We start from the raw sequence: 24,256 nt of genomic DNA, 5'->3' as shown, positions 1-24,256 counted from the left end.
CAGCAGTCCAAGAGCCATTTGAAGCAACGCTACGGCCAGGTACGAGCAGATAATGTGCTTCCAAACTTTCCGAGCTGACAAGAGAGCTGTCCGGACCAGATGTGGAAGGCATAGATTGTCATTCGCATGTATGCACACGCCCACGCGCTTCTTAACAATAATAAGATACAGTACTTACATAGACTCATCTAATCATTGGCACAGTTGACCATAACTAGTGTATTTTGTCACTGAAATGGATTCAATTAAATTACTAAAAGGTTGAGTGGACATTAATTGCAGTCCAGGAGAGCGATCTTACAGCTGAGCTGTGAATCGTGCCCATAAAATGTTATAGAAGCAGGGGGGGCTAAAAGCATTATCTTCATCTTCACAGGGAGTTGAGCTAAACTAGGAGGCTTATTTTAGTTCTGATAGCTTTAATGATATTTAAAGAGCAAAATATCAATCTGCTTTGATTGCTCGAGGCTAGAAAGTAAAGGCACTTCCTTTCTTTCTCTGCGAGACATCATCATTTTTCTGCACTTGTAACCCAGCCGTGAACTAGCATGGGAGGACGGGCTATTATGATAAAAACAATGACAATAAATAGATCAAATTATTACGAAGACTGTTTGCAATAATGTGCATTCCAGTGTCTGTGCCCCAGGAACGCAAAGCTAACTGTGTACTCTGGCTCATTAGCAAGTAGAAATGCCGTGATTGCGAGAAGCTGTGGGAGGAAATTAAAAAAAATCCCTCTGCCAACCTGTACACGTGTAATGACTCTGCATTTGTCTCCCGTATGAGTGTCGAGAACACACGCACACTTGAAGATGACTGTACAGTGACAGCAAGCCTCCACCTGCTACCCCAGCTGAGCTCTTGAGGAAAGTAATGCCATCCAAACTACAGTTATTATACTAGGAGGAGGTTTAGTGCATTGAACAGCTTAATCCAGATTAGTCTGAAGTGTTTGCAAATTGAAAAACTGCAACAGGAGGCTGGTTGTGGGGGTGAATGGATGAATTCACGCTGGCGAATGCATATAATATAACAGCGATCGAGATATGAGAATGTGACAGCGAGTTGGCAGGTGTTGCTGTGCGAGTATGTGAGTGCACTTTCAAGTATGTGTTTGCTTCGGCACAACCATAGGTGGGAGCATTTGTTGAATAAGAAGCATCCGATTCTTTTATTTCGCTGTTTCGTCTCACCGAGCCCGGCAGAGGCTGAAGAGTCCGCGGCCACTGACACTCGCTGGGAAGCAGCACTCACAGCACCACAGGACGCCAAAGGTTATATTTTCTCAAAACATTTTAGGCTCTTAAAACTGGGAAGAAGACAGTGGACGTACCTCACAGGCGATTCATCGAGGCAATTTAAATGCATCGCTCCGGTTTTACAATAAAAAGAGTGGCTTTTAGCTGTTTGAATCACTTCTACCTGAATGCCTCCATGGACTAGGAGATGGCAGACACATTCGCATCAGGCAGGTTTTCCACTTTTAAAGGTACGTCTATCGGCAAAACCAATATACTGAGGAAACTGGTTTCAGTGTTTGAGGAATTAGATGACCTTTTGTTCATAAGAAATTCTGGGAACAACAACACCAACAGTCATCTCAGCGTGATTTATACTATAAGGCAAATACTCCAGAGAAAGCACTTGGTGAGAGGTGGGGAGGAAGAACTTCCTTTAACAGGAAGAGACATCTAAGAGAACAAGAATGAGGGAAGAGCAGGCATTTGATGTTGCACCTCAGTGCTCATAAGACCCTTATGAAAAAGGACACCGAGGGAACAGTTTACCCTGTCCGGGATAGGGTCACCGGGGCCCCGCCCTGGAGCCAGGCCCGGGGAGGGTGCCCGAGGGCGAGCGTCTGGTGGCCGGGCCTTAGTCCATGGGGCCCGGCCGGGCACAGCCCGAAGAGGAGACATGGGCCCATCCTCCCGCAGGCCCACCACCCGCAGGAGGCGCCATAGGGGTCGGGTGCATTGTGTGTCGGGTGGCGGCCAGGAGCGGAGGCCCTGGCGGACTGACCCCCGGCTGCCAAGACTGGCAATAGGGACATGGAATGTCACCTCTCTGGTGGGGAAGGAGCCTGAGTTAGTGCGTGAGGTTGAGAGGTACCGGCTAGATATAGTCGGGCTCACCTCTACACATGGCTTGGGCTCTGGAACCAGTCTCCTGGAGAGGGGCTGGACTCTGTCTCAGTCTGGAGTTGCCCCTGGTGAGAGGCGGCGGGCTGGGGTGGGTATCCTAATATCCCCTCGGCTTGCTGCCGGCAGCGAGACCTGGAGGGGCGTGATTGGGAGGAACGGCCTCCCTGATCTGAACCCGAGCGGTGCTCTGTTATTGGACTTCTGTGCTAATCACAGTTTGGCCATAACGAACACCCTGTTCGAACATAAGAGTGTCCATAAGTGCATGTGGCACCAGGACGCTCTAGGCCGTAGGTCGATGATCGATTTTGTAATCGTATCAGCAGACCTGCGACCATATGTTCTGGACACTCGGGTAAAGAGAGGGGCTGAGCTGTCAACTGATCACCACCTGGTGGTGAGTTGGATCAGGTGGCGGGGGAGGACGCTGGACAGACCTGGTGCACCTAAACGCGTAGTGAGGGTGTGCTGGGAACGTCTAGCAGAGGCCCCAGTCCGCGAGATCTTCAACGCACACCTCCGGCAGAGCTTCAACAGCATTCCGAGGGAGACCGGGGACATTGAGTCCGAATGGACCATGTTCAGCGTCTCCATTGCCGAAGCTGCTGCATTGAGCTGCGGCCGCAAGGTGGTGGGTGCCTGCCGTGGTGGTAATCCCCGAACCAAATGGTGGACACCAGAGGTGAAGGGAGCCACCAGGCTGAAGAAGGAGTCCTATCGGGCTTGGTTAGCCTGTGGGACTCCGGAGGCAGCCGACAGGTATCGACAGGCCAAGCGGAATGCGGCTCGGGCAGTGGCTGAAGCAAAAACTCGGGTGTGGGAGGAGTTCGGAGAGGCCATGGAAAAAGACTTTCGGACTGCCTCGAAGAGATTCTGGCAAACCGTCAGACGTCTCAGGAGGGGAAAGCGGTGCTCTACCTGCACTGTGTATAGTGCTGGCGGAGCGCTGCTGACGTCGACTGAGAAAATTGTCAGGCGGTGGAAGGAATACTTCAAGGACCTCCTTAATCCCACTGACACGTCTTCCGAGGAGGAAGCAGAGTCTGGGGATGAGGGGAATGACCCGCCAATTTCCGGGGGCGAGGTCACTGAGGCAGTTAAACAACTCCTTGGTGGCAGAGCCCCTGGTGTTGATGAGGTCCGCCCCGAGTTCCTGAAGGCTCTGGACGTTGTAGGGCTGTCCTGGTTGACACGCCTCTGCAATGTTGCGTGGAGATCAGGGGCAGTACCTGTGGACTGGCAGACCGGGGTGGTGGTCCCCATCTTTAAGAAAGGGGACCGGAGGGTGTGTTCCAACTACAGGGGGATCACACTCCTCAGCCTCCCTGGGAAAGTCTATGCCAGGGTGCTGGAAAGGAGAGTTCGTCCGTTAGTGGAACCTCGGATACAGGAGGAACAATGCGGTTTTCGTCCTGGTCGCGGAACACTGGACCAGCTCTTTATCTTCTCCAGGATACTTGAGGGTGCATGGGAGTTTGCCCAACCAGTCTACATGTGTTTTGTGGACTTGGAGAAGGCATTCGACCGTGTCCCTCGAGGTGTCCTGTGGGAGGTGTTGCGGGAATATGGGGTGTCTGGCCCATTGCTACGGGCCATTCGATCCCTATACAACCGTTGCAAGAGCTTGGTTCGCATTGCCGGCAATAAGTCGGACTCGTTCCCGGTGGGTGATGGGCTTCGCCAGGGCTGCCCTTTGTCTCCGGTTCTGTTCATAATTTTTATGGACAGGATTTCTAGGTGCAGCCAAGTGGCGGAGGGCTTTCGCTTTGGTGGCCTCAGAATCTCATCTCTGATTTTTGCAGATGATGTGGTTCTGTTGGCTTCATCGGGTGAAGGATCAGCACCTCCAAATCTGAGGTCATGGTTCTCAGCCGGAAAAGGGTGGAGTGCCCACTCCGGGTCGGGGATGAGTTCCTGCCCCAAGTGGAGGAGTTCAAGTATCTCGGGGTCTTGTTCGCGAGTGATGGGAGAAGGGAGCCGGAGATCGACAGACGGATTGGGGCTGCAGCTGCAGTAATGCGGACGTTGCACCGGTCCGTCGTGGTGAAGAGGGAGCTGAGTGTAAAAGCGAAGCTCTCAATTTACCGGTCGATCTACGTCCATACCCTCACCTATGGCCACGAGCTGTGGGTAGTGACCGAAAGAACGAGATCGCGGATACAAGCGGCAGAAATGAGCTTCCTCCGAAGGGTGGCTGGCCTCTCCCTTAGAGATAGGGTGAGAAGTTCGGCCATCCGGGAGGGGCTCAGAGTAGAGCAGCTGCTGCTCCACATCGAAAGGAGCCAGCTGAGGTGGTTCGGGCATCTGACAAGGATGCCCCCTGGGCGCCTCCTGGGTGAGGTGTTCCAGGCATGTCCCACGGGGAGGAGGCCCGGGGCAGACCCAGGACACGCTGGAGAGATTATATCTCTCGGCTGGCCTGGGAACGCCTTGGTATTCCCCCGGACAAGCTGGAGGAGGTGGCTGGGGAGAGGGAGGTCTGGGCCTCTTTGCTTAGGCTGCTGCCCCCGCGACCCGACCCCGGACAAAGCGGATGACGATGGATGGATGGATGGACCTCAGTGCTTCAGTGATAATGTGAAGTATCAGTCGTAAGAGTTCATGTCCGCAGAAACACACTGGCTTTGAGCCACCCTTCATTTCTTTATATTTTACAAGGAAAATGGGAAATGGCTGAAGTGACTTACTGAAACATACATGGAAATAGAATATACAAGGCAAAAGCAGAGTCTATAACTCTATAAAGCCTGAAAGTCAATATCTGGTATGGCTCACCTTTATTCATCAGAATCAGAATCAGAATACTTTATTGATCCCTGGGGGAAATTATTTTTTGTTACAGTGCTCCATTTTAAACCAACATTAAGACAAGACAGACAATACGCTAACTAAGAATAGTACAATATATACATATATATACATACATACATACATAAGTCACTTATAAATAAATATTTGGAAAAGAAACATGTGTAGTTGTAGCAGCAAACTGTGTGTTAAGTGGATGCGTTGTACAGGGAGATGGCCACAGGCAGGAATGATTATTCTTCAACAGAGAAGGAAAACTATTAGTCAGTTAGGTCAAAGCTCTTCTGTTGTCTGTCCAAATGATCCCACACTGCTTCAATAATGTTGAGGTCCAAGCTATGGGGAGGCCAATCCATGACTGATAGATATATCAGTCATAGTTCCAGAGATAGTTCCAGTTTCTATCCAGGTATGCTTTTCCTGCATTGGCTGTGTTTTTAGGATCAGTTCCAGATGATCCCAAAATTTTGGGATGCTTTCCAGATAGCATTTTAAGTTGCAGATGGATTTCTACATTCATAATTCTATTAGTTTTTTTAGAAGATGCCTAACAACACCGACGGAAATCATAACAGAGCCTACATCTTGTTTCACACATGCCTATCTATGATACAAAACCGCTCCTGAAATCCTCAGGAGGGTCGGATGCATCTCTCAGGCCCTCTTCATCAACTGTTCATCAACTTTTTTTAGGCCTGCCTTCTTATTTTGGCCTTATCAAGTGGTGGAAAAACTTTTAAATACCCTCAGAAAGTCAGGCGAAATATTGTTCAGAAATGAGGGGTGGCTCAAGACCTTTGCAGAGTACTGTTGCTACCTGTGCTTGGCTATTAATAAAGCTTGTCGCTTACAGTGTGAACACTGGAAATTTGAACAGAATGATAATTATGTACAAGATGAATAAAATCCTCCCACCATCACACCGAATTCAACATCATTGCTCACTTATTACACAAAACATAACTATCGATTATTAACATTTTGAAACATCTTATATTGCTCATTGATGTGTCCTAGCTTGATCTGCATTCTAACTGCGAGCACACAACAAAGAAATAAAGCAACGTTGTGATAATCTTACCGGCTGGTCACCCCGATTTATCCCCACCAGAAAGAGGGACTCGGCAATGAACAGACTGATGCACAGGTTTTTATGGATGGTGTTGCGATCGCTCTGGAGGCCACGGAAGAAGCAGAAGGTGAAAAGGCTGATGAGCAGGCAGACCAGCGACAGGAGGATGCCAACCCAAGTAATGACGTCTAGAAGCATTTCGTGAACAGGGTCGGTGTTCTGCAACAAAAGTGATGAGAGAAACCGATAAAACCAAGGCCAGTCCACTGTTGGTCATGTCATCAAAGAAAAAAAACAACACAAAACAAAGAAATTTTGAGTTATTTTTCATCTTCTCAAGAAGCATTTTGATGTTTGCCAAGACCGCTTCTTTTATATCGATATAGATTTTACTGGTAAAGGCAAGACAAAAAAAATCTGTGGTGAAAACAACAACAATAACCGTGAATACCAGCGACAATCCTGAAGCTTTTATTTTCATTATTGTTTCGTGGGGTAAAGTGCATTCACTCCACCAGCCAATAAACCACTACCCACAAGCCACAGGTGGCAGAAATGAATCATGAATTAGTCAGTGTGTGAATCAATTTAAAATGCCCCCCCGTTGTTTCATTTTGGTCGGGCAACAAAGTGAAACAAAGTGAGCCGCGCAAAGGGCCACAGGTGTCGTAGACCAGCACAACAGGAATTCAATCAAACCACTACATGGTCAATGACTTTCACTGTTGCTTTTAGATAATTTGCCCTTTTCACAAAGTAATTTGCCACCACAGCCAGTTTTGGGCACTAAAAAGCCGTTTGCTGACAGTAAATTCAGGCTTTAGCGGTAGAGATAAGAATCAACAGTTATTCTCCTGTAGTCACGAAAGGGAATTTACATCAGCCCATAAAAGGCAAGTGCACATAAGGGATGATTGGACAGGAGTAGGAAAAGGCAAAGTCGACTAAAACAGCAGAATCTGCAGGATGGTTGAGTTATTTGATCTCAGTTAGAACGAACCAAAAACCCAAACAAACCGGTGATGCCTCAAACACTTCTCAATAACGTCCCAACCGTTACACTTATTTAATTTATTTCCACATAGAGTCGGCTGTAACACCTGACACACTGAAACATTTAGCTGAAAGTTAGCTAAACGTAATGGACAAATGGCTAAAACAGCTAACGGTAGAGGAACATTATCTTCTTTCATTCCAAACTCTGTTCACTGGCATTTCATTTCAATTATAACCATCTACTAAGAGTGAAAGCTAAATAATGTACCATTCAAAATCCCATTAAACAGACTCAATTGAAACATAATGGTCAGTGCTAATAAAAGCATGCTAACAAGGCCGATGGGCCTTGGAGCAATGTTGTGAGCCGTGGCTCCGAAGATACAGCATCTAACAAAGCCCGCATGAGTGATTTCCAGTGCAATCCCATCTGGAATCAGGAGAAGGAAAATGCCATTATTCTGATAACTCCGCTACCAGCGAGGAGAAGCAGACTTTCCAAAAACAGACACCATCTATATGTAAAGCGTGTGGTTCAGAGAGCAACATCTTGATTTAATAACTAAACATAATTACTGCATCAAAACATAACGATCAGCTACTGTGGCTTCTATATTTCCCGAAGGGATTGTCCTCTTTCTCGGGACTGCCGGGCATTGATTCAAAAATAAATAGAGGAGGGGGGAGGGGATAAAGTGCAAGTTTGAAAGGTGGGCTGTTAATTTAAAAGAAATCTGCCAACCTCACAGCCGGCTGTCGCTCCTGACGGGGGTCAAAAAAATGTCTGGGTGGAACTTTTGAGTCTTGACTTAAAGATTACGTCTGAATGCTAATGAAGATCAAACAGGCATTATTTTAAATGTCACTTACATTTAAGTGCAGACGGTAAATTTGCATTGATGGGCTGTTAACAAGACCACAGCTAAAAACTAAGCCAACTGTGCAAGCACTGACATTGTATATAACCACCTAGCTGTCTGTTATCAAAGGCTGTGCATGCATACATTGGCCTGCAGCAACTAAACATACGACTTTGAGCTACAGCGCAGCAAGTAAATATTTGCATACACTGAGCAATCACCCTACAAGAGGCATATGCCTAATACGTCTCTCAGATGAGTCTCAAAATCAAACTTTTCGAGCACGGTCAGCAGAAGAGTTCGAGCCAGGATGGGGGTGACAGACCAACTTCTGAGTCAGGTAAGGCTGAGGAAGCTTAGGTGATGCAGAATCACAAAGAAGCCTTGTTTAGTAGCAGCTCAGCTAATACTAGCAGAGAGGGGAACAGATGCTGATCATTAACAGGCTCTGGTACAATAACAGCCGCAGTGCTCCTTGAGTCTGGGGAGAGCGCTCTTTTGATTTTCCTGCCTGATGAGCCGTTGTGTATATGTTGGAGGGGTGGATTGGGGGAGGAGTGGGGCTGGCAAGATGTTGTATACAGGAGATGTGTATGTGTGAAACTAAGGCTGATTTCCTTATACTTTAGAAGGACGCTTATGCAGAAGGTGTCAACAGATGCCGATGTTTGCGCTTGCATGCTCTGCGGTGTGCGGTGCGTTAGTCTTGTTTTCAGCCCGACGTGCGACAGAGCCGTCGATGCAGTGGGTGGTACCGGCCATGGTGCATTGCGAGAGGACCCCGAGGTCTCCCGGGCTAGCTGGCTGTGCAGCGACTGCAGCCTCTATCCATCACAATCTCACCTTCAATTGAAGAGGGGCCCGGTCAGAGAGAAAGAAACAGCAAAGGAAGAAGAAGAGAGAAAAAGAGACAAAGCTATAGAAACCGAGAGTAGGAGCAGGGAATGTATCTACACCTGGGTGATGGATTTACTGCGGGATGATTTCTTTGTTCTGGGAGGTGGATGATGACTGAGACGTCGCCAAACACAAAGTCTCTGCTGAAAAGTTCCTTTTACTGCAGGTGGAGGGGGGGTCTGCCCAGGCAGGGTGGCAAATGATGTGATCTACAGTGCCTCTGCGCCTAGCCTTACAACAACAAGCCGGCTTGATGGGACTCCATGTAAGGGTCTCTAAAGTGGGCAGACGTAATTTACTCTGAAATTTACTCACTGCGGCGCAAGGGCGGCCCGGTCGGACGGCGTCCGTGTTACTTAGCAGGGCGACGCACATTTGTGCACATTCGATTTGTCCTCCAATGTTTTTCTGCCCCACATTTTTCTTTTATGTCTTAAACACACACGCTTTTTTCATTCCAGACAGACGCCCGGGTGCGCACAACACAAAATAAGGTTTGTGGGAGCTCTAGCAGTGTTACACGAAAGGGCACACACAACAATGCATCGGTAATAATGGCCGAGCCGTCTTAACTTGACGTCACATCACATGCGCTTAATTATGATGACATAATTAAGCGCTGAGTCCCTCACATTTTTTACCCTCTGTGTTTTTATACACCGCTTTGTATTTAATCATTAGTTATTCTTCTCTGACTCTTTTCCACAGTGTGTCATGAGTCCTGTCTCCCTCCCCTCACCCCTAAACTAGTCGTGGCAGATAGCTGCCCCTCCCTGAGCTGGTTTTTCTGGAGGTTTCTACCTGTTAAAATTGAGTTCTTCCTTCCCACTGTTGCCAAGTGCTTGCTCAAAGGGTTTGCTTCATTTTTAGTTTTCTCTCTGTGTTATTGCAGGCGCTTTACCTCACAATATAAAGTGCCCGGAAGGGACTGTGGTTGTGATTTTACGCTATATAAATAAAACTGAATTGAATCCTGTGTCAGAAGCCGGAAACCAGCCTCTGAAATGATGTGGAGGAGGTAAGGAGCAGTGACAAGAGCAGAGTGTCAATCCTTCATACCTCAAATAACCGCTCTTACTGTGGGGCCACGAAGCCAATCCAATTAAAATGCATAAATCTCCCCATATGCCTCCAGAGCTGGGCTCTGACTCATGAAACGCAGTCAGGCAGGGCAGACAGTTGCGCTATGGGGTAGTGGCCCCACTGCGGGGAGTCATGTGACAAGTTCACCTACGGTACGACCAAGGATTTATGATCTGCACGGGGATGAAAAACAGTTGCGGAGAGGGCACATGAATCAGGGCTCTCGGCAAATTCGTCACATTTAAAAGGGCCAGGAGAGAGAGGGGGAGAGAGATTCCGGCTCGCGTAGCGGGAGTTGACATTCAGCACATGCACCGAATGTCACACTGTGTTCTAGGCTACAATAACTATGATATAACGTCCAAGCGTGACTTTGAGTTGCTATGGAAGTTAACATGGTTTCTCTTCTCTCCATCTGCGCCTTAAACATATAAATAGATTTATTTTGAACCACTGCTCTCTTGTACAGTGCTGTACCATACTTCCTTTGTTGCTCCATAAAATACACGGCGAACCTTGGCTGCATCATCATAGTTGCTGTCTGATGGTGTAAGCATGGAGATGTTCTATAATGACAGTGATGAATGTTGCCTAAATATCACCCTCTCCATCATCCAGTGGGATGTGTCACTGATTTATACTTACTGGTCTGTTGGGAATAGTGACACTTACTACTATCTCAATGGCTCACACGGGCTTATCTTAGCACATACATTTACTACGCAAATAATGGCCTACAGGTGTATATTCTTTGAGCTGGGGTGTTTAAGCCTATATTAAAAAACTTCTGACTTTGCATTTACCACTAGCAAGCAGATGGTTACATATTAGCATAGAGAGTATGGGGGATGAGCGTTAAATTTACCCTTAAGCAGAAGTTAATGTGATTGTTCCTGATTGACGGAGACAAATGCAGTCATATGGCAGGAAAAACACTGAACACGGACCAAACTTCAGTCGAGAGAACACCTGAGACCAGGGGTGTCAAACTCCAGGTCTCGGGGGCCTGCAGGTTTTAGATCTCACCCTGGGTCAACACACCTGAATCAAATGATTAGTTCATTACCAGGCCTCCGGAGAACTTCAAGACATGTTGAGGGGGCAGTTTAGCTATTTAAATCAGCTGTGTTGGATCGAGGACGTATCTAAAACCTGCCTGGAGTTCGACACCACCGGTCTCGGGTGTTCTGTAGACTGAAGTTTGGTCGACGTTTAGGGTTTTTCCTGCCATATGACTGCATTTGTCTCTGGCCATCAGGAACTTCTGAGACGATCCATCCAGACAGTCTCAGATAGTCTCCATCCAGAACGCCTGAGACGATCCATTCAGAGCACAAGGTTAGTCATTAATCTGCTGCTGCATGGTTTAGATAACTCACGATTGAAATCTTAATTAGCCTCAGAGTGACTCTTTTCTTAAGCATTTAAATATTTGGTGTCTGGTAAACTTTGAGCCCATTGGTTGCAGTTACGTCATAAGGTTTTAAAAACTGAGCTTAAAGATGTGTAGCACATGGACAGGGCTAATAAAAAGTCAGTTTTCAGGGGCTTGTTTATACTAACTAAAATAAGATACAGAGCATTACAACACATTAAAGAGCTAACAGCCTTGATGAACGCAGCAGGAGCTTGGAGTCAGAAGCAGGTTGATACGTCATCGCTTAGCAATCGTATGTTGATTCTTCAATAGTGAGACCAACTGACCTACTAGATTGGTTTATACAACAACAAAGCAACATGTAACCGAAAACCAACTGGAGCCGCCAGTGCTAACAAGTACTATGGCGGTCAGATGATTCATTTGAAATTTTAACGGGGTGTCCAAGCTCAGCGCTGCTATGAGAAGCAGCTAAACCCTGTCTTCTTTATGAAGTTGAGTAGAATGAATTTATTAATTGCGGTGAATGTCTTGAGGCTCAGTGAGGGTTGCATCTCAAGGTTAGAGTTATCCTTGCGAAGTCTCATCAAAGTAAACTCATTTGCGTCAATTCCTCCAAAAGCTTTTCTGCAATCGTTCTGAAAAGATACAAGCGACGCGTAATCTCTCACACGCAGACGCCGTCTGTGAGAACGCTTTTAATTTGTTTATGTGGCCAACGGCGTTTCTCTGCTCGGATTGCAGAATCAGTCAAAGGAATCAGCTCTGTGGCCAGATAGACCCAAATTAGCAAACTTAAGTGGTAGCGCATACAGCACTGACAGCGCTCGATGCCCTTGTGATAATCTTAGTCGCAGCTACCCGTTTCTCCCATTTCTGACATATACGCTGCGTGTTAACTCCTTAAATCAAGGAGGCCTTAATTTAGTTCATTGAGGAGAGCTCATTTGGAAGAACTGAACATGATTTATTAAGACAGAGAAATTAATTAATCTATTTGGCGATTAGAGTCCGATGACCCATCGTGGCAGAACAGAAACCCAACGGTGACTGGAATTAGGGCACTTAGATTGGTCTAGACGCTGGTGGTGGTGAAGATGGAGATGGAAGTTTGGATGAGTGACATTGGTTAAATGGAGATTGAGAGGAGGTGGGTTGCAGGAAGAAAATATGAAAGGGAGAATGATGGAAGAGCATTGAGATTTAAAGTAAGCAAAGTGGAAGCTGATTGGCTCAAAGAAGGTGGACAAGAAGGTGATTGGACTAAAGCAATAATGACAGCACTGAGTTTGACAGTGTGGCAAGGAAGAAGTGATGTGAAGAATTGACTGGCAGCAGATGACTGACTACAAGCTTCATTTGTGCGCAACTTCATAAAATTATCAGTTATTATCATGTAATTGTCTCTTAAAGGGGAGCTCATCTGTGTTTTCCCATTCCCCTTGTAGCCTGTAACAACAGTGGATGCTCTTACTGACAAGACAGAGGAGACGTGTGAAGCTAAGGCTGATTTCCTTATACTTTAGAAGGACGCTTATGCAGAAGGTGTCAACAGATGCCGATGTTTGCGCTTGCATGCTCTGCGGTGTGCGGTGCGTGACACATTAGTCTTGTTTTCAGCCCGACGTGCGACAGAGCCGTCGATGCAGTGGGTGGTACCGGCCATGGTGCATTGCGAGAGGACCCCGAGGTCTCCCGGGCTAGCTGGCTGTGCAGCGACTGCAGCCTCTATCCATCACAATCTCACCTTCAATTGAAGAGGGGCCCGGTCAGAGAGAAAGAAACAGCAAAGGAAGAAGAAGAGAGAAAAAGAGACAAAGCTATAGAAACAGAGAGTAGGAGCAGGGAATGTATCTACACCTGGGTGATGGATTTACTGCGGGATGATTTCTTTGTTCTGGGAGGTGGATGATGACTGAGACGTCGCCAAACACAAAGTCTCTGCTGAAAAGTTCCTTTTACTGCAGGTGGAGGGGGGGTCTGCCCAGGCAGGGTGGCAAATGATGTGATCTACAGTGCCTCTGCGCCTAGCCTTACAACAACAAGCCGGCTTGATGGGACTCCATGTAAGGGTCTCTAAAGTGGGCAGACGTAATTTACTCTGAAATTTACTCACTGCGGCGCAAGGGCGGCCCGGTCGGACGGCATCCGTGTTACTTAGCAGGGCGACGCACATTTGTGCACATTCGATTTGTCCTCCAATGTTTTTCTGCCCCACATTTTTCTTTTATTTCTTAAACACACACGCTTTTTTCATTCCAGACAGACGCCCGGGGAGACCGGCGTCTACACACGGAGCAACTAGCAACAACCAGAGACCATGTGACTGACATTCTGCTACGACGGGCCAAATAAAGGCTGGAGAAATGAGCGAAAATAAAACAACTGACAATGAAAGTGATACTGTTGACTGGCATAGGGCAGGCTGGTAAATATATTAAGGGGTCAACTGGAGCCTTAGTGTGTGTGGTAGCATTGGGTGGTCATCTACAAAGTGATACCCAGTGAACAAATCGCTTACAGTGGACTATGGAAATAAGCATTATTGGGCCCCTTTTGGGAACATTTGACCAGAAGCACTAGAAACAGTTGGGCCTCTGCGTGCTGACTTGCTCATTTTCTTCAGTGATTCAGAATGCACAATATCTGAATTAGTCTAAGGAACTAATTGACTTCAAAAATAATGAATCCCAATGAGAGACAGTCTGGAATAAACTGCTGAGAGTGTCTACTAACCACGCATACTGTTCAGTAGATTCCAGTGGTGGATACAAATTTACGTTGACCACACTCATCATGGTCAAGTTGAGCGTGATTACAATGTGTCACTCTTACACCGAAAAGTAAAAGAGTGCACATGTATCGCTTTTGTAACAAATGCTTGGCCTAAAAGGAGTGACACCAAAGACTGTATCACGTGTCGGGTAAAATTACATACAAATTGTATTATGATTGCTATTTTGAAACAATGTATCACTTGAGGAATAGCCCTACATTAAAATAAAATGAAGTCAGCGTGTTAATTTTTTTTTAACCAGATTTGAGTTTTACGGGAAAAAACATAAAAACAAAACAAAGAAAGCCCACATTGAAATTCTGCTGGGCACATCCGAAAGCATGCAGCAACTTCAAACCGCTGTCAAGGACAAAAAATGACAGCATTCATAATGTCAGACGGGCAAGCAGAAACATTTCGCCTCTTCTAATTTGACGCGTGCAGATTTTGAATGCAATCATAACTTGGGGTTATAAATGTAACGCCGATACCGATGACAGTTTATTAAGGCCCAACGTGTAGGTCTGTGGATGTAAGGCTCATTATTTCTGGCTAGTGTGCATGCATGGAGGGGGGGTGTTAATGATGATGGCGATACTGCAGTGAGTCTCCGTCCTCAAAAGGAAAAATTGTAATTACAACTTGCCGATCTCCCTCTCTTTTTTCCCTCCTTTTGCTTTGGCGATGCTACTGAGAAATAAACAAGGCAAAAACAATCTGTGGCTCTGAGGGTAATGAGTAATAACAATGCAAAGATGAGCAGTGGTATGTCCTGTTGCCATGGATACAAAAACAGATAGTCTCTTCAGTTTATGAAATTTCTTTCTCTGCCTCTTTCTTGCACACATCCAGTCACGCGTGCACACACTGCCTATTTTTTCCCCCCCCCTCCATTCAGATCCAGCACGGTGACAGTTTGTCAAATAAAAAGCCTCCGTGGCTTCAATTCAGAGCCACCTTGGAACAAGCCGCCTTTTATAACGTACAAGTAGAAAAGATAAAGAATAGGGCAGGGTGGAAAAAAACACTATCACTCAAAGCCGGGGTGTAACTACTGTCCACTTTCCGCGGCTGAACGCAGTGCCACAAGCAAGCCAAGCTTTCCAAAATGTTAGTGATTGCCTTGACTGAAAGAGCTCCTTTTACTGCATCCCTTTCTTCTCTTTTTTTCTGCTGCTTTGCTTTCATTGCGTGAAGGCTCCCATTCTTCGTGGCTCCCTCACTATTCCAGACTCACCCTGCAGGGAGCTTAGTGGGTCCAAAAGTCATGCTGCTGAGTGACAAACAGTGGCTCTCTCTAGCTAGAAGTAAACCACACCATACAAGACTGTGTGGGTTATGTGTGTAGTGAGAAGAAAAAAAAAACCAAAACATGGTGACTTAGCCACTTTCTCTTATTAAAAAATCACCCTTAGAAGCAGAACACCAAACAAAGACAGCATTTTATGACACGTGAGAGCCAAAAGATAGGACATGATGGTATTACATGATACTCCAACCTGCAGTGTGAACCCTTCTCCTTCAAAAACAATCACTGACGACTATTCTCCACCAATATGGTGCAGATGCCATTGGGTGTACGAGCCAGCGCCCTGGTTGTGCCAGCCGGTGTACTTCCTGGATTTTAGGTGTGCCTGCTTTCCATCAGCTTGAGGCCTGCTGTGAGATCCTCTTCCTGGGTGCCTGCGCTGCTCGGGATGTGCTGTCTCAATAGGAATTGCTGCTCTGTGTTCTAATATCTAAACTTTGTATCCAAACTTGTCATGTAACATATATACAAACTGAACATGTTGTATTTTTGCCAAAAAGTTGTCCTAACAAAAAAACAACAACAACAACAACAAAAAAAACACTGTGAAAAAAGTCGACATCAAGCCACGGCGAGCTGGTCGAGACATTTCTCCACAAGAAAAGGAAGAAACTGAGATTCTGGGTTCATCGAATTCTCTCAAGAAAGCAGCAGCAGGGAAAATTTCATGGTTTGATCCAGGAGTTGAAGCTGTATCACGATTTTACACTTCCAGTGTATGAAAGGCTTTACTTCTTAATGTTTCTGCCCGTTTCTTTAGTCGGCGTTTGTTTTATTTGTGGGTTCAAATTTGCTGCACAGGAAACTCGTATTTAATGGACTACTATTTTAATTTTAAAAAGTATTTGGATGTGTGGAAAGCCACCACCTCCAGCTTGCAGTTTTTTTTTTTTAGTTATGCTCTCTCCAAAAAGCTACCTAATTAAAATATAGGTTAATCTTTTAAAGAGGGTTGGTGAAGATCACGTGCAAAAAAACAATGATGTATCAGAAAAATACAAGATGACTCAACCTGTAGCTTGTGTCAAATATAATGACATGTCAGTTTCCTGCTTCCTGTTTCATCTACAGCAGCAGGAAACCTGCCAATACATTCCCAAAGCCTCAAAAAGAAAAAAGAGTGAAAGAGTGGTGCAGGCGGAGAGCCAATTCTACTTTTGTGCAGTCTGAGAAGCAGCCATCACTTTGATAGGATTGAGAATCAAATGTTACGTAGCAATACTTTGCAGAGGTTGGTGTCATTTTAGTGGGAATAAGAATCGTGGTGGACGCTGTACCTGCCAATTTTTGGAGAAGTTGTTGCAGTAGTGTCTACCATATCCATTTAGCAGTTCCAACTTTTGGCACAGCAATTTTGCGGTGCTCCTCAGATGCCAAAACCGCTATTTGGGAGGAGAACCTTGAAAATGCATGAAATTGGTACTAGATTGTGAAAAAGATGTACAAATGGCCCCTTACATCTTGTTGGAGTGGACGGGAAAAAGAAAACAACCTTTCCTTTGAGCACAAAGAGACAAAGAGAAAATAAAGAGGCCCCCAAAATATTCCAGAAGAGATATTATCTGCATTAAACATTATAATCACTGGTCTTTCCCTGCCTTTGCTGCGAATCTCTCTGTGAAACACACATCAGCAAACACAGATTTTTAAACGTAACATTTCTCTGAGCACAGGAAGCGTTTCTAGTGAATAGCCTTTGACTTCTTGATATGCGGGCGTGTCTTCAGAGAGGCATTGACACGGACGCCTCCCCCGGGTGACGAACGCTAAGAATTCTGAAGTATAATGAAGAGTCCTTGAAAATAAATTCAAAAGTTGAAGCTGAACCTGAAAGCGGAAACACATAATGATCCTAAGAACACAAGCACATTCACTGAGGAATAGTTGCAAAAAAGGAAGAAAGAGAGGGCTAAGGAAATGGCCTGCTCAGTAAAAACATTTTTTATTTAAAGCCTGTGGTGAGATTTGAAACCGGCTGTACATGCAACATAACCCTCAGGCATCTTGTATCTGAAGGAATTGTGCTCGGAAAAGTGGTCAAACTTTTTTAGCGAGCTGTTGTCAGAACTGTTGAAAACCTCTACAAGAAGTTGCAGATGCCAGGGGGATTGGCATACTACAATTTGTTGACAGAAGAGTATTAACTTTATCGCTATTCTTATTTAATAAATCACATAAAATATATTTTTCTTGAGAATGTTTGAAGGTACAACATCCTTCCCTTCTTCTAGTTCATAAAGTCAATTTTATCATTTGCTTCTGTGACCATAATGACCCACACCCACCAGAGGTTCAAAACCTGGGACACCACAATGGCTTTTAGAACTAAAGAAGCCTCTTGGTTGTGAAGCAAATATAAAATCAATTTTATTTATATGGCACCAACAGTCATCGTAGTTAGGGATGGGAATCGAAAACCAGTTCTTGTTGAGAACCTGTTCCCACTGTTTCAATTAATTGGAATTGTTTGCCATTTTTGCAAACGATCGATTTCAGTCGCCTCGAATGACGTCACCACGTTGCGGAGCGTCATTTACCTGGCAGGAAACATGGCGCGTAAGTGGCACAAACGCTCAAAAGTTTGGTTATACTTTTTCATTTCAGGGAGGAAACACTACGAATATGCAAAAGCATTTGCTCACAGAACACGCGATGACCTTAAATGAATGTCGTGTTTTTAATTCCGCTCCAGACTCGTGAATCTCAACCCAGCAGCAGCGGTAACGTTTGCACGTCCTCTTCCGTTAATGCGGCAGGTAAATAATCAACTAACAGTGCATATTATGTTAGCGCGATCTGCCTTATTACAAAACCTGCCATTAGTGTGCATTTAGGTGACCATGATGAGACAGACAGACAGTCTGGCTCAGATGCTGGCAGTTCTCGCTGCAGTCTACCGGTAGCGTCTCCTTTCAGGCCAGGACGAATGTCACCGAGCAGTGACTAAGTTTGTGGTTTACACCCATTTGCCACAGCAGATGTGTTTAATTGTAGGCAGGGACATTACTGGATATTCTTCTGTAATTGTAATTATTGCTACTGAAGAATATTTATTTTATTATTTTACATTTACAATTTTTTTCCTGGGGACCCTGTGACACCCCATTGAAGAGCCGTAGGCTGTGGATCTCTTAAGATCTCACTGTTGGGTTTGTAAGGCCATGTTACTCCTAAATTTCTATCTTGTTCAAAGAGAAGATATAAAACAAAATTCTAAGCTAATCGGCCTGTGTGTTCTCCTTTTTTAAAAACAAGAATCGATAAAGAATCGAATCGTTCAACAGAATCGAAAATGGAATCGGAATCGTGAAATTCCCATCCCTAATCGTAGTGCGCTTTATATTAAGGTAAAGACCCGACAATAATACAGAGAAAACCCCAACAACGACACCTATAAGCAAGCGCTTGACAACAGTAGGGATGAAAAACAGGAAGAAACCTCTGGCAAAACCAGGCTCAGGGACGGGCGGCCATCTGCTGTGACCAGTTGGGTGTGGGGCGATAACCAAGGGGTGGTTCGGGGTGACCTGATCCAACACTAACTATGAGCTTTATCAAACTGGAAAGTTTTAAGCCTAATCATAGAAGTAGAGATGGTGTCTGTCTACCGAATCCAAACTGGGAGCTGTTTCCACAGAAGCTGAAGCCTCTGCCTTCTTTTACATCTACTTTTAAATACTCTAGGAACCACAAGTAAGCCAGCAGTCTGAGAGGAAAGGGCTCTGTTGGGATAATATGATACTATGAAGTCTTTAAGATAAGATGGAGCCTGATTATTCAAGATGTTGTATGTGAGGGGAAGGAGCCAGTGAACAGAATATAATATGGGAGGAATATGCTCTGCAGCATTTTGGATCAACTGAAGTCTTTTCAGGGAGTTTGTAGAGCGATTTGATAATAATGAACTGCAACAGTCAAGTCTAAAAGTAATAAATGCACAAGCTAGTTTTTCAGCATCACGTTTCTAATTTTAGTGATATTGCAAACATGAATTAAGGAAGTCTTACATATTTGTTTAATATGCGCACTAAGGGACATGTCCTTGACAAAAATAACTCCAAGATTCCTCACAGGGGTACAAATGTCTTCATGAACCAATAAAAGAAGCCCAGTTGCTTTCAGCTCAAACACTTAGGACTACCAAGACCTGAATGACTGACATATCAAGAGAAATGTTTTTATTAGTCTTAATAACTTTAATTCTGTGGTATTGGTCAGCTATGTTCAATAATTCAGGTTATGCCACATTCCTCTACATTTAAGATTTAACATTTTTTTAACATTTCTTTTTAAATTATGTGCATAATGGTTTAGTTTTTTAAAACATAGATGTATGCTCTGTCACTACGATAAAAAAGCGAGATAGAATCAGACTCGGAAAGACGGGAAGGTGAAGGAAGGTCTAGTGGTTATATGGACAGGGGCCAGCTGGAATGGTGCAGACAGAGTGTATATTTCTTTTCTGCCGCTGAATTATAAGAGACACTCTGAAGAGACAGATGCCATAACAGATACCAAAAACTACTCTGCTCTGTCAGCAGTCAGCTCCTAAACTTCCTGTGACAGAAATAATTAAGCTGTCTGTCAACATCAGAACTAAAACATGGCTTCCTTCGTGGCTGGACACGGAAAAAGACGTTTTTTTATTTGCCAGCTCCAACATGCACAGTATCAACGTCACCCAAAATCTCAACTCCACTATTCTTTTATACTTTTTTGTACAGCTTCCATTAACCCCTCTAAGTTTGTCCAACGCCAGGTTAGCAGCCTCCAGTCTTTACGCTAGGCTAACTGCCTCCGGGAATACAATCGAAAGTGGAATTTTGAAGTGGAGAGAAGCTCTCATGTGAGGTTTTTTAAGAGAGAGACCGTACAAGGACAGGTGAAAACACACGTCTTTTAGCACTACATCGACCAAGGCCCATTCACAGAGCTTCAACAAAGGCTTGAAGGCCAAAAACAAATCATTATTTATGAAGGCAAAGCATAAAATGCATTTCTGAAAGCCGCTGCTCACAAAACCCAAAACAACACAACACAGTGGAGCCATCACATATTGGGTTACTTCACACAAATGGAGATTTAAGATGGCTGCAATCAATACGCACTGACACAGGGTCATTGTTTAAAAGCGTATGAATGCGGGTACTTTAAATGTTAGCAGACAAAAGCCTTGTGAAGGTCAGAAAACAGCTGGCAGTCGATTACCCGCTAAATTGAAAAGCAAAGCAAGTATAAAACATATAATAAACTCCAACGTAGATATCAACTTTATACGACGTGAACCAGCTTTTTATCGCCAGCAAACCACGTCGGAAGGAGTCGCTTGTGTAAACCACGACGGATCAATGTGTTTCTGAGGATTAAACAAGTTAAAAAAAACAGGCTCACCTTTACATCCACGTGAGCCATGAGGACAGCAAAGTTGGTCAGATGTGTACAGGAGCATGTGGTGTGTGTCCTGTTGGTGCCTAGCAAGCGGCAGTCCTGCGTCGACCAGTAACCAGTCATGGTTCGCTTGCTGTAGCTCCAGAACGAACAGTTGGGGTTGAAGTTCTCCTCAGATTGCTGTTCGGAGGGGGAAAGACAGCAAAGGGATTTGAAGTTAATCGCACATTTGCTTGGCTTATTTCTGCTTTACTTTTATTTTCAGAGCAAACATCCTCAAAAAAACAAAGGGTCCAATTTCTCCCCAATGCAATCCATATCCATTGTAAAGTGAATAGCAGGTGTTTTTGCTGTCATAAAGCATCAAGCGGCCCCCTTGCCTGTCATCCATTGTGCTTTTTTGACCTTTCTCTTTAACTTTCACTGCGTAACAGTGAGCTGCCCCACAGCTTAATGGGCACCACTGCTGTCTGTGCCGGGCTCCGGTCCTAATGACGGGCACGCCTCCCTGCCATCTTGCTCGCCATTTCATAAAAGTCACCCACAACACCGAGGCTGAGTAACAGACAAGCACAACAGAACGCAGCTGCTGATAAATAGACACATCAACAGCCTCTTCCTCTTGAGCCCAATTCTTTTGCAGCTACGAAAACAAAGAGCGAGCGTGCACACAGAGACGCACGATATCCTTTCCACAGCGACCCTCAGCTTCCAAGGTTAAACGCGTCTGCGTTCTTGCTGGAGATGCTGGGCGATGCTGCAGCTTTTCATAGTTTCACACGCTGCAGGGTGATTAGTCTAATAACGTTTATCCTCTGCGAATGTAAATTTGCCGCTGATTGAGTTTACCCTTCACACACCCAAACCCTGCGTTAAATATTACACGGAGAGGAGGTAGGATGACCCTCTGTCCCATTAATGGCTTTAATTGGTCCCATTAAGTGGCGAGGCAAGGAAGCGAAACCATAACTAGAGGACACATCATCATCTCAGAAGACCAGTCATCCAAAACCGCATGGTTTAGATGTTAATTTTCAAGGGCAAAGTTGAGCTAGATTCAACTTAGAAGAGCTATAAGACAAGTACCTTGGATTTAGTATGGAAGCCTAATATAGAAGTAATGTAATGCCTACACTATACAGTGGCTGGATTCGGTTTACATGAAGCTGCTATGTACCTCAAGTTGTTTCACACAGTGGATGGACTGTAGCTGTACTAAGGCCCATATAAATACACCAATACCTAATGCTGTGCTGGTTCCCATTTTACTCCCAGAACAGCCCTGACCAGTCGAGACATGGACTCCATGAGACCCCTGAAGCTTTGCTGTGGTATTTGGCACAAAGATGTTAACAACAAATCCTGCAAGGTGTGAAGTGGAACATCTGTGGATCCGACTCCTTCGTCCAGCACATCCCAAAGATGCTCGATTGGACCGAGATCTGCAGAATTTGGAGGCAAAATCAACACCTCAAACTCGTTGTTGTGCTCCTCAAATTATACCTGAACCATTTCTGCTTTCTGGCCACTATCAGGGAATACAGTTTTTATGAAAGGGTGCACATGATCCACAACAGTGCTTCTGTAGGTGGTGTCAAAGTAACATCTGCATTAACGGCACGACCCGAGGTTTGAAGCATCACATTGCATAATGCATCCTGGTGTCAGGTGTTCCCCAGGTAAGCAACATACACGATTCAACATAGCAGGACACGTCCTTCCACTGCATCCAGTTCTTATGCTCACGTGACCATTGTTGATGGTTTTGGTGGTGAACAGAGGTCAGCACGGGCACCCTGACTCGTCTACAGCTATGCAGCCCCCTACACTTCCTTGGAACCCTTTTTGATAGATAATCACCACTGCAGACTGGCGCCGGCCATCACAGTTTGGTCCTTGTCAAACTCCCTCAAATGTTTACAGTTGGCCATTTCTTCTGCTGCTAACAGATCAACACTGAGGACAAAATGTTCACTTGCTCACTAATATATCCCACCCAGAGCAAAAGCAATCCAAGAACAAACATATGGAGTTGTAAATGAGCAGAGTAGTACTCACATATCACAGTCTTTACAGTTTTATCACACCAGAATATAATAAGCAAATAGAGACCCGTTAAACGAAGAGCTCATTCAGCAGCACCTCTGTTTGGTTTACAAGAACAGGGAGCTCTCGATTTGATGCAACAGTCAATACTATATATAATAATGCAACCAATCAAATTTAATTAACGGAGGAAGACGAGATTATAATCACGACTATCATGCGATTAACTGTACAGCCCCTCATGAGGACGAGATTTGCTTTAAAAATAAATCTTTTTATTTTGGCGAGGGCACATTTACGTGAGGAAAAGACGAGGCGGCTCTCTTGGCACACTGCAGGACTACAAGCAGGAGAAGCTTTTCCAAAAGGGCACTTTTTATTGAAATGACTTGATCTGAGCTAGAAAAGGGTATAAAAAGCGCCAGTACCCTAACATTAGAGCAACAGTAAAATTAGTGAATCTACAGTCCAAATGACAAATTACACTTAAGGCAGGTGAGTCAGAGCAATAACTGCGCTGACATTGCCCCCCTGACATTTCCCCACCACTTAATTTTTGACTTCCATAAGCTATCGTCCCTTTCTCTTATTCCCTCCCTCCCTCTGCGCTCTGGGTCTTTTTCCTTTTTTTTCTGCTGTTGTAGCTTTCTTCCAGGTCCCTCCCACACGCGAGACCCGCCGCAATTCTGCTATGGTTGCTCAACATCTCCGGTAATAGCTGAAGGCTCTGTTTGCAGACAAAACAGGGATATTTTGAGGGTAGCAGAGTGTGGAGAAGATAATAGAGTCAAGAGGGGAAAGTCACGACTCCCCACAATGACTAAGCAGCCTCCATCGAGGCCGAATATGACTGATATTTGTTCAGGAGATCAGGTTGCTGTTCAAACTAATAAACAACAAGGTGTTCTTGCCATCACCCTGTGAGCAACGTTGTTTTCCACAATTTAATTTTCCACACCTTTCCTTGAATAAAACTTGTTCACATTCGCTTAATTTTCCTGGGTTTGTGATGGGATTTGTACGTTTTGTTGCGCTTCGGTGATAGAGGAAATCGTGATGACAGGTGCTATCAAGAAAGTGAATGTGTGAGCGCATTTTTTGTACGTGAATGAAAAAAATCAGAGGCACTGACATCAAAGTGAAACCCATCTCTCAGATACACAAACATGCGGACGCACAGAATTACCTGCAGATGTCTAATGGTGAAAATGACCGGGTCAGAGAGGTAGACTTTGTTAGAGTCCTTGTTGATGGCGGCTGTGATGACCGGCGAGTTGACGATCACAGAGTAGTTGGTGGCCAGGGCTTCGCTGCCCAGCTTCATGCTGGCGTTCTCAGTTGAAAGATAGACCCCGATGTGCTTGTACAGGACGAACGCTATTCGGATTTCACCTGCAAGAGGACAGTTATGAACAGTCTCGCACTGATTAAAGAACGCACTGGATGGGGTATCACTTCATTTTAAAATAGATCTTTCACACTCACACACACACACACAC

At 45.1% G+C, this 24,256-nt stretch overlaps 1 protein-coding gene across 20 annotated transcripts in view; it reads right to left on the bottom strand.

Moving 5' to 3' along the window:
- Positions 1-24,256, bottom strand: part of LOC113018655 (adhesion G protein-coupled receptor L3) — a 272,591-nt gene that overhangs the window by 34,107 nt on the left and 214,228 nt on the right. For all 20 annotated transcript variants that reach the window (XM_026161922.2, XM_080290287.1, XM_080290288.1 and 17 more), the window contains 3 exons: positions 23,944-24,149; positions 20,715-20,891; positions 6,034-6,243 (listed from right to left, as the gene is read on the bottom strand). In XM_026161922.2, coding sequence (XP_026017707.2) covers positions 6,034-6,243; positions 20,715-20,891; positions 23,944-24,149 — 593 coding nt within the window. The remainder of the gene's footprint in view (positions 1-6,033; positions 6,244-20,714; positions 20,892-23,943; positions 24,150-24,256) is intronic.

The sequence above is a fragment of the Astatotilapia calliptera genome, chromosome 3 (genome assembly GCF_964374335.1).
Source record: "Astatotilapia calliptera chromosome 3, fAstCal68.1, whole genome shotgun sequence".
Taxonomy (NCBI): Eukaryota; Metazoa; Chordata; class Actinopteri; order Cichliformes; family Cichlidae; genus Astatotilapia; species Astatotilapia calliptera.
The sequence above is the reverse complement of the archived record's forward strand: the minus strand, read 5'-3'. Positions and strand labels throughout refer to the sequence as shown.